General features: G+C 37.3%; 1 protein-coding gene across 5 annotated transcripts in view; it reads left to right on the top strand.

Moving 5' to 3' along the window:
* Window positions 1–6832: 6832 nt before the first annotated feature.
* The window catches only part of LOC109014680, a 9506-nt gene continuing 4598 nt past the window's right edge, over window positions 6833–11740 (top strand). For 2 of the 5 annotated variants that reach the window (XR_004800832.1, XR_001999763.2), the window contains exons 1-2: window positions 6833–7075; window positions 7227–7373. Coding sequence is in view for 1 of the 5 variants with exons in the window: in XM_018997178.2 (XP_018852723.1) it covers window positions 7279–7368 (90 nt within the window). In the remaining 4 variants the exon portion in view is untranslated. The remainder of the gene's footprint in view (window positions 7076–7226; window positions 7374–11740) is intronic. The other 3 variants (XR_004800834.1, XM_018997178.2, XR_004800833.1) reach the window with 2 other exon arrangements.

Here is an 11740-nt window from a genome sequence, read left to right as displayed (position 1 = left end):
AATTTATTAGTGATTGAGAAGCAACAAATTGGGAGTACTTTCTCCAAATTTTTTTCAGAGCTTTTCTCTACCTCTCATCCCTCTGGTATTGAAGAATGTCTCAATGATATGCCCCAAAAAGTGACACATGAGATGATTGAGATTCTGCTGTAGGAATTTATTGAGGAAGAGGTCAAGGTGGCAGTGTTTCAGATGAAAGGTTTAGGCTCACCAGGCCCTAATGGGTTCCCAGCTTTATTTTATGAATCCAATTGGGAATTACTTGGCAAAGATGTTAGCAATTTTGCACTCAAAATTCTAAACAAAGGAGGGTCTTTGGAGGCTGTCAGTGAAACTTTCATTACTTTGATTCCAAAGGTTAAAGGGCCCAAAAAAGTTTCTAATTTTAGGCCTATTAGCTTATGTAATGTGATTTACAAAATTGTTGCAAAAGTGATTTCAAATAGGCTTAAGCTTGTATTACCTAACATCATTTCCTTGAATCAAAGTACTTTTGTACCAGGTAGGGCCATCACTGATAACATCTTGGTGGCTTATGAAACTCTTCACACAATGTCAACTAGAATGCTAGGAAAATCAGGTTTCATGGCTTTCAAACTTGATACAAAGCAAGGTATATGATCGTGTGGAGTGGACCTTTCTATCTCTATTATGTGCAAACTAGGATTTGAAAGGAGGTGGATCTCTCTAGTGATGAATTGCATTACTTCAATCTCCTATTCAATACTTATCAATGGTGAACCTCAAGACTCTTTCAAGCCCTCTCTAGGACTAAGGCAAGGGGACCCTCTCTCCCCTTACCTTTTATTCTTTGTGAAGAGGCCTTATCATGTCTTCTTAACAAGGCTAAGATGAATGGAAGCATCACTAGTGTTCCAATGGGAAGAGCTCCTATAAGAGTTAATCATCTTTTCTTTGCTGATGATAGCATGATTTTTTTGTAAATCCAATTTTCTTGATTGGAGCAAATTAATGAGGATATTGAACTTATATGAGTTTGCATCTGGTCAATTGCTAAACAAGGAGAAATCCTCCATATGTTTCAACAAGAATACTCCACCTGGGAACAAGAGAACTATTCTGCAAATTGCTGGAGTGCATGCCACAGGTTCATTTGAAAAATATCTTGGTCTCCCTACCATGGTTGGGAGAGCCAAAACTGCATCCTTTCATGGCCTTATTGATAGAGTGTGGTCTCGAATAACAAACTGGAAGACTAATTGTTTATCTGTTGCTGGAAAGGAGGTGCTGCTCAAATTTGTCTTGCAGGCCATTCCTACTTATACCATGGGGATATTTCTTCTCCCTCAGTACATTACCAACATATTGGACCAGTTATTAAGGAAATTTTGGTGGGGTTTCAATGAGGACCAGTCAACGATTCATTGGGTCAAGTGGAGCAAACTTAGCAAATCAAAGGATCAAGGTGTATTGGGGTTTAGGAACTTCAACAGTTTCAATCTTGCTTTTCTAGCAAAGCAAGGGTGGAAAGTACTTACAAGTCCCGACCCTCTTCCTACTCTCATCCTAAAGTAGAAGTATTTCCCGCATGTGCATGCTAAAATGGGATTTAGGCCTTCTCTAGCTTGGAGGAGTATGTAAGATGGCCTAAATCTGTTAAAATAAGGCCTATTATGGAGGATTGGTAATGGTTTACAAGTGAAGATATGGGAGGATAGATGGCTGCTAAGACCTCATTTACTAGCTCCTAACACAAGCAGCAATGACAGAACAGAAGTGACTCAGGTGGCTGATTTAATTAACCCAATTATCAAGAAATGGAATGATACTATGTTATCTAACTTGTTCCCTCATAATATTGTGGACATCATAAAAGCCATCCCCATCAGTTTGGGTAATAGAGTGGGTCGAGTGACTTGGGGAGGACAATTAATGGCATCTTCTCCATGAAGAGTGCCTACCATTTTAATAGAGAACTACAGTCTAATCAAGAAGATGGTACCTCAAATGTTCAAGATCATAATGGTTCTTGGAAATCTTTGTGGAAGTTACAGGTGCCAAATGGAGTAAGGATGTTCCTTTAGAGAGCATGTAATGAGGCTTTGCCCACTTTTAACAATCTGTATAAGAGGAAAATCTGAGATGATAACCTGTGTCCTATTTGTCATCTAGAGGAGGAATCTTCAAGGCATGTGATGTGGAGTTGTGGGGCTGCTCAAGATGTTTGGTGTCAAGCAAGTAGACCATTACATAAACTATCTCTGGAAGGTGCTTGTTTTAAGTCTATCTGGGAACAAATGTTAGCGAGATTGCCACAGCATGCTCTGGAAGAAGCTGGTATGATCTTAAGACTCATATGGTCTAGGAGGAATGCTTTCTTGGATGGAAAATAATTTAGACACCCTAATGCTATTCTTCACAAAGCTTATGAAGACCTGAGATGCTTTAAGGCCATTAAAATAGCTGCTCCTACTACTACAGCTACTGTTTGTTCCCTTAGTATTCAGAGTTGGAAAAATCCTCCAGAAGGAAGATACAAAATGAACTGGGATGCTTCTGTCAATGATTCAAGGAGTTTAATTGGAATTGGAGCTATTCTCAGGGACTGCAATGGATTGGTTCTTGGTACGCTTAGAGCTAGAAGGAATCTCAGACTCTCTCCATATGTTGTAAAGGCATATACTATGATAATGGATGTCCTTTTCTATAAAGAAGTTGGGATTCATGAGTTCATTCTTGAAGGTGATTCAATGCAGGTGGTCGAGAGGTTGCAAAAATCCTTAGAGGATTAGAGTCCAAGAGGTTTAATCATAGAGGATACTAAAATTGTGTTAAGGTCATTTGCAACTTGGAATGTTTGTCATACTAAAAGGGATGCTAATATGGCTGCTCACTTGCTAGCCAAGGATTCCCTTTTAAATGAAATTGATCTTTATGATCTTGAAAGGATACCTAATTGTATTAAGCAACTAGTATCTTTTGAATCTTTATAATCTATTTGCTTATGCAATGAGGTTATCTTGATTTAAAAAAAAAAAAAAAAAAAGAATTGGAGGTTTGAGGTTGGGAAAGGAATGTGAAGGATAAAGTGATAATGGACTGTCAACTCTCCAAATTCAAGTCAATGTGATCAGCAAGATGCTACCTGCAGTAAAGGGAAGCAACATCGAGATCTCAAACCAAGCACCAGAGGAAATGGAAATCTGCTCCCTCTAGCTAAGCCTTGTTAGTTAGGACTTAGGATTCTTTTTCTTCTTCTTTTTTTTTTTTTTGGTCCTTTTGTAGCTAGTCATTGTGTTATAATTAAATAGAGTGGTTGTGGGTTAGATATTGATGGAGTGGTTGTAGGTTAGGTATTCTTTGTCTCTTTTGATTGATTAGAGTATCAACGTAGGAATTGTATATAGGTCACTTGTTTTGTACATCCAAGTAGTGTGAATGAGAAGAACATCATTTTCCATTCTTCCTTCTTTTCTATGTTTCCTGTTTTCTTCTTTCAACATGGTATCAAAGCGCCAAGCTCTATAACTTGGAACTTTCTCCTTTGTCATCAGCAGCCCTTTCATCATACAGCTTTGCTGCATCAGTATGATTTTCATATTTTCCCTTTGATTCTCATTCATTTTCTCTGCAATGTCAAAAGAAGAGACCCCCGCTATTACTCATAACACCACACCAAACATTTCTCCCTCTGAAGATCCAAAGAACCCCTTCTATTTACATCACAGTGATAATGCCAACACTGTGGAGATTGTTCCACCTCTTACTGGTTTGAATTACCTTTCATGGAATCGGTCTTTTACCCTAGCCATTTCTGTGAAGAATAAACTCGGCTACCTTGATGTAAGTATACCCACACCAAACCTCACTGATTCACTTTACATTCTATGGTTGCGCTGGAAGAGAGCCATTGGTGAACATTAGCTGGAAGAGAGCCACCCTTGTCGCCTTGCCATCGGGATTCACTGTATGTTCATCCCTGGGAATCTCCATAACAACGGTGGGAGGAATCCTATACTTGAAGCGGAACGCCCTGAGGTCATCACTAGAGATGGAGGAAACCCATTGTTTCCCCCCGAAATACGGAGGAACATGATCAACTTTGGGTGCCATCACAGTGGAGGGAAGTGACGGGAGAGAAGTGACAGAGAGAAGAGAAGGGAGGAAAACACGACGACTGAAGAGAAGGAGAACGGGAAATGGCAGAAACACGAGAGAAGAAGGCGGAAAGAAATGGTGAAGAAGAAGGGGGTGGTGGGCCTTATATAGTGAAGGCAGGATGGAGAGTGGACGGGAAATGAAGCGGCACTGATAGCAGCGAAGTCATCAAGCGCCATGCGAAGCGCGGTTTCCAAAGCAATGATAGGAATGGAAGGCATCATGTTAGGAGAGTAAGGGGCACATACCATTACGGTCCCAGGATACGAAGGGACCGGCACCAACGCTTCAAATTAATCCTCGGGAGAAGGGGAGAGGCACCCCATCAACAGTAGTCGGCCTCAGGATCTTGATATTATGAATTCTCACCACATGCACGTGATAGGAATTCGCGGGGTACTGTAAGGGAGGGGCCCATCCTAGAAGGGCCCAGGCCCAAAGAGGCCAAGCCCAGGAGCTAAAGGCCCAAGGGCAAAACCCTTCCGTGTGAGTTAAGGGTCTGGGCTAAAGAATCACGTGTTGAGCCCGTGGTTGTAATCCTATCTGGGAACGCCTTTTAGCACCGAGCTCCAATGTGCCAATGAGATCGTCTCGGGGCTTGGCAGCCTACCGAGACCTACCAAAGGACATCGGGCAAGATGCCCAGCTGCACGTGAACAGCTGAATGAGCTCAGTCAGAAACCCGTCAAACTCAAGGGACGCCATACTCAAATGCATGTATCAGGAAGCCCGACACGCAATGGCGCGAGCGCACCCCATGTACGAAAGACAACTCGTCCATGACCTGACACCTAACTCTGGCAGGAAGCTACAGGACAAGCCTAGCACATCAGACACTTGAAACTCCATGACCTCTCAACAGCGGGGCATGCCAAGCGCGGCTAACACGCCACGATCTCCTCCAATCACAGGCTGACACACTATGGCAGCAGGAAATGAGTGATAGGAGGTCTGACACTTGATATGCCATGACCTTCATCGACAGCAGGACTCGTATCATGTATAAATAACGGGCATCCCTTCTATGGGAGCTCTCTCTTAACTTTTCATTGTCCTAGCTATTCATCAGAGTATTTCATAGAGAATCATTCACTGACTTTGGCATCGGAGTGATCCCAGATGTCACCAGAGCCCTTTTTCCTTGTTTTCAGGTAGCGTGAGCTTGGTTATCGCGGAAGTGCTCAAGCTGCGAAACACAACATCAACATTTATACTAACTAATATATACTATAGTTATACCTATACTAACTAATAGTCTAATATTATACTAACTATTAGTAATACTTATACATATACTAATAGTCTAATAGTCTAATAATATACTAACTATTAGTAATAATTTTGATATTATAACTAAATGGTGTCGTTGCATCTCCAGACTCCCAAACCCTAAAGGCTAAGATGGTGTCGTTGCCCCTCTCTTCTTCACTCTCTCACTCTTCCTCTCAGACTCTACTTCATGAATCACAGCCTCTATCTCTACCCTCTCACGGCCTCTCTAACCTCATGAGTCACACCCTCACCTCTCGTCGCACACATAGCCCCTCAGCCCCTCTCAACGCTACGCTGCCCTATTTGTCTCTCACTGTCTCACGCAGCCGGCAACCCCTCTCTCACATCTCTCTGCTTCAATGTTAATTTTTCTTGATCAGATCTTTATTTTTCTTACGTCAATACTCAATAATGAAGGTTGAAGCTCTGTTTGTTTAATCTGCAATGATATGTTTGGATTGCAAACTTTCTAGTTTTTTTTTCTAAAGACCACGTTAGCCTAAAACTCTGTTTCTTTTGTTTCATTAAGATTAGCGTATTATGATGATATCAATACATGATGAAGCCAATGGCTTGCATTCAGATTATATATGCCTTGGGGTTTTATGCACTAAATTATGAAAGAGTTGGTGGAATCATTTGCATAGGGGAAGTAAAAGACAGAACGAAAAAGAGAACAAGAAAAATAAGTCTGCAATTTGCATACTTCCGTATGAAAGAAATATGTATGATAAAAAAAATTAACTTTGTAACTATATACAAAAGATTTTAATACATTAATCGGCATGTAATTGTGAATCTTTGTGCTCAATCAAGTATGTATTATTTGAACCTTGTCATTTGAATTAATAAAACCCTATTTTCTTATTAAATCTAATAAAATCACAGTGACAACTGACATTAACCCCTTAGATAATATTTTGTACATTATCTTGCATGTGAGCAATTCTTGGACCCAGATTCATTTTTGAATGTAAGATTGTGATATCCTAACAATATAAGAAAGTCCTAATTGTTTTGATGTGATGGAATTTTTGTCATTAAAGTTGAAAATTTTAAATATTGTACTACTAATTGATAGATGAATTCAGAAAATCTAGAGAATGCAGGATCATCTTATTTATCCAACACATAGATCAAGTAAAAATACAGGTTTCACAATGGTTAAAATTTTTGTCATGCAAGAGGCTTGTTTGGCACAAGATTATTGGTTCTAATATGTATTGGGAAAAATCTGAATGCAACTGATTTGGGGGACCAATCACGCACCAACCTCCACCTGGATTATTAAAATGGTTCATTTTATTTAAATAAAATGCAGGATTTGTTGCGCATGGGAAGGGAGGGAATTTAAATGAAGACGAAAGTGGAAATATAGAAGGGTTTTATTGAAACGGTGCATTTCATTCAATTGGTACTTCTGAATGCAATATGCGTTTTGCCGTTTTCGTTGCTCTCTCTCTCTCTCTCTCTCTCTCTCTCTCCATTCTCTACAAAGCCCCATGTCGTCTCGTTCTCTCCTCCATTATCCTCTTCTCCATGTCGTCTCATGCTCAGATCCCCATTAAAGCTTTCAAACCCACATATGATTCCGAACGTTTAAACCCCATTAAAGCTTCTGAACCCTAACCCCGTCGTCTCCGTGATTTGTCGTCGAGGTCAACATTATTTTTCTCAATCACTGGTATATATATCTCTCTCTGTGATTTTAAGTAAATTTAGGTTGATTTGTTGAGTTGATATGTTTAGAGATTTTCAGTAAAAATTTCCCAATATACAGCCCTTTTGCCATCGATGATTTATCTACTATTATCTTCATTGTGCTTTCAAAATAGACTTGAGGGATTGCTGATCTCACATTGATATAGATTGCCACAAAAATCAACAATGCATCTGGAACTTGTCATCCCGAAAGAATTGCATGGAAGAGCAGCCCTACAAGAGCTTGTCCCAATTGCCAGTTTACAATTGACAACGGTGATGTATAAGCTCTATTTTTTTCTTGTGATTTAATGTTATTATCAGTTCTAATCGATAATTCCTAGAAGATGTTAGTTTTAGGAGTTAGTTCATGTAATTGCAGTTCTTTGTTGAGAGTATAATGATTTAATTGAATGTTGTGCCTACTACTGTTTAGAGGGATTGTTAACATTGTTTCTTTTTCGACATTTGTTTTTCATTTGTCACAAGCTTGCTTTGCTTAATTCACCTACTCATCTGTTAGAAACTAATTCTAATCTAATTATGCAGGCTAATTAGGATGCAGCAATATATATAATTGATAATGAAATATTGCTTGATGATCCTAAAGTTCCATAAAAGTTTTGAGGTCTAGTTGGTGAAAGTTTACAAATCATCTGAAGTAATACTATGTAGTATTTGGCTGTTTTGTTAACACTTTAGAAAATGACCAGAAAGAAAACTATAGGACTGATATGTAACGTATGAATTTGAAGTGCGGTTGCAGATTCGTTTTTAACATTTACCTTTTGCACATGAAACTATAGAAATTGGGCAGATAACTACAAACAGGGCAAGTGTGTATTGTTTATCAATCTACAAACTATATACAAGGTAGGTGTGGAGAACTAGTTTCACATTTGCTTTGCTTTGCTTGTAATTTCTCGTAGATTTGAGGTTGGTGCCTGATAGGTGCAAAACTGCAAGTGCACAGTATCATAATTTTATAGTAAAGTGATGAGAAGAGTATCGTCCTCGGGGATTGGTAACATACTTTTGACAAATATCGAAATTATACTAATCTCAACAATATTTAGAAAAGTCACAAATATTTTTGTAGCTGCAAAAAAAAATTAATTCAAAGAAAATACTCAAAGGAAAAGAAAGATATTGTTCAAAGATCAAATCAATGAGAAAGAAAACTTCTAAGAAATCGATTTCACCTAATTCCTCACTATGCTTTACTCATCTAGCTAATTGAATTTAATTCCCTTTGTTTGTTAACAAATCTGCGCAAACATCCAAAAGCCTTTTTCGACAGTCAATTGAAAATTATTCTTATTCATCATTTTACACAAGAGTATGCAAATTAATAAAGCAAGAAAGCAATAAGACCAATGATTTTAATATTACATAGGTTCATATAAGTCTTTTGACCTCTATATTTACTTATGCCGAAATATCCAATATCTATCCTATAATTCCCTCTTTCGATAGCAAATCATAAGATTAAAATCATCTAATTAATGGCCTGTTAATTAGAAGCAATAAGCTCAGAATAAATCAGACAAATATAGAAGAGAATTACTTCAAATTAACATAGAAAAGCAAGCATAGTTCAGAGCTAGATTACATCGTTTTCATAGAATAAAGAAAATTTAGCTCATGCTAAAAATTACATTCACCATAATTTTTCTGAGAGAAGAATAGAAGAAAATGAATACTGAAAATGCTCCTCGCAGTTCGCAATGTCGTCCCTCGCAAGCCGCAGCGTCTGAAATGAAAAACTCCAAAGAAATGCCCGTCTCAAAAAAAACTCTCCAATTTCGTGCTAATGATATGTTTAAATAGGGTAGGAAAGAAACTCTAATGTCTTCATATTCCCGCACACAAAATGGCCTAAATTTTAGAACTCAACTTGGCAGCCAATCATGCACTTGAGGATTTCAAATTTGGAAAACCTTATTAGAGATAACTTTGTATCCCTTTAAGATAGCTTTCCAACGCATCAAGAATCGCATCAATCTGATATTGGAGCGGAAAGTTATGATTAAAATACTAAAGTGTGTACATGCTATCTGCTAGCGCGTTTTGGACTCTGATCCGAATTACTCTCAAAATCCATCATTATCCTTATTTGAAGAATCATACACTCATTGAAAGTTCTTAGGTTGTTCTAACGTCTTTCCCACTTGAAAGTCCTTTGAATTCAAATGGGTTTGGACTTACTCTTTTATAAGCTCTTAAATTAAACATAAAAATCCGCTCAGGAGTATCCCAAATTAAATAAAAACTCAATTCATGAATACACATTAATTCCAATGATTTCTATTAACATTTTAGCATTTTAGTCTAATAATAGGATATTTAGACTAAAGTTTAAAGTTAAGAAGTGATAAAATATAAGAAATTATGCAAGTCATCAAACACTCCCAAACTTACAACTTTGTTTGTTCTCAAACAAAAAGAAAATAAAATAAAAGACCCCTATAGACTATAACTAGACCCCATGAGAACTTTCATCACTCACCAAGCCATGATCTAAATTTTGATTTCATCCCTAGCATCTCACTCTTTTAACATCAAAGACAGAAAGAAAATCAATCAAAAATTTAGCAATTTTCCAAGCAAGAGTTAAGCATTTACTTCAACCTAAAGCTAAGACCTTGAGTGTGTGTGTGATATAGTCAATTCAACTCCAAACCACCTGCAAACTCAGATAAAAGTAGAACAACTGAAACCAGAAGAATTCTCTCCAAACTTAAGCCCATAAGTCCAATTTTCAAAAATCCTCTCCACTAATATAGTCAAATCAAACTCAGAGATCAAAAGGTCTTTAATCAGATTGTAATGACAGGCCACAGGGTGAGGGTTAAGAAAGAAATGGATATGGAAAATCAAAGCAAACTGAGAAAATACTTAGTGGAAAAAACAATAAAAGAGATATCCACATGATTCAAGCTATAACTCTTCCTCGACTATATGTTCATACTTGTGATATTATTGTTGCTATAATAAATGAAGTAGTACCAAGTACACCTTCAACAGAATTTGAAGTGATTTTCACTCCACTTATTGAGTTTTCTCTTCTTCTTTTTTCTGCCATGATGGATAAATCACATTTGAATAAAAGACAAACGCAGCAAAAATACTTTTTTTTCTTCTTTTTTTTTTCGGCCTCCCACCTTTTTCATTTAGACACCTCAATTCTTGTAGCCTTTTCAAATCTTCAACCACTTCAACCCTTTTTTTTCGTTCACTTTCTTTTTTTCTCTTTTTCTTCACACACTTTGATCAAATAGAGCATAATTTCTTTTGAACTAACTTTCTCTTTAATGCAGATTTCCACCAAAGTATTTTCTCAAACTGTAAAAGGTAAATCATGGTATTATAGGATTAGAATGGGAATGGTTTATGTAGTTAAAAGAACAAATAAAGGCTTATGTAAAATAAGGCTCAAGAGGGTTGACTATGGGAGTACACCATGCAATGATAATCAAGACGGCTGGGAAAGCTTTTCTTGGTTATGACAAAAACAATTGCCTAGATCATTTCTCTAATATTTAGTATCAACTAGGATTTCGCCTCAAAGATCCATCAACAGATTCTAGAGCAAAGCAAAATTGAACTTCCCTGACCCAGTTAATTCAACTCTTTCTCTTCATAAGCAAAATGGAATAAAGAAAAAAAAAATGACTATATGCTCAATTATGTTCAAGGTCAAAGATTTAAATCAAAGTACCCACAAAACTCAGCCTGACATAAAAGAAATTTTTGAATTTTTTTTTCAATCCTATCCTCAATCACAAATTTCAGAGTCATAGAGAACCAATCATACTCAAATACGTGCTTGGTAAAAGAATCCAACAACTCACGACTTATAAAATCATAAAAAAAAAAAAAAAAAATAGCAAACAAGAAGACCAAATGACTATTGGAGTTTACACCCCCAAACTTAAATTAAACAATGTCCTCATTGTAATGCAAAAGTGAGACAGATTGAAGAAATGAAAGGAACTTCCCTAGTTTCAGGGTGAATTAGCTGTAGTTTGTAATTTTCAGTTATTTATTCATGCTAAATAAATCTGCATCAAAATCCAAATTATTCAAATAGATAAATAAATAAATAAATGAATAAATGAAAAAAAATTCTATGGTCTGCCTCCCTCCCATAAGCGCTTGTTTTAAAGTCTACAGCTAGACTTTTCAATCTTCATCAACCGGGATCTCCAAGAGGAATAAGTGCACAGTTCCTCTCCACTTCATTGCTAAGTGATGTATCCTGCTGCAAGGCTCGTTCTAGGTGATCAGCTAGTGCATCTTCTTGAAAGGCTTCTTCTACACATTGCTTAATGACACCTATCCTAAAACAAGTGCTTGGCTCTTCTGGAATTCTCATGGCTTGGTAGATGTTGAACATAACCTCTTCCTTGTTCACTCTGAATGTTAACTCACCATTTTGAACATCAATTAAAGCCCTTACTGTAGTCAAGAATGGTCGGCCAAGAATTAGTTGGACTTCTTCATCTTCCTCCATATCTAACACTACAAAATCAGTAAGAAAAATAAATTTATCCACCTTTATCAATACGTCTTCTATGATTCCACATGGATACTTGATGGATCGATCTGCTAGTTGCAAAGAAATGGTTGTTTGTTTTATCTCTCC

The sequence above is a fragment of the Juglans regia genome, chromosome 2, assembly GCF_001411555.2.
Source record: "Juglans regia cultivar Chandler chromosome 2, Walnut 2.0, whole genome shotgun sequence".
NCBI classification, from domain to species: domain Eukaryota; kingdom Viridiplantae; phylum Streptophyta; class Magnoliopsida; order Fagales; family Juglandaceae; genus Juglans; species Juglans regia.
Note: the sequence above shows the minus strand (reverse complement) of the source record. Positions and strands in the feature narration are given on the sequence as shown.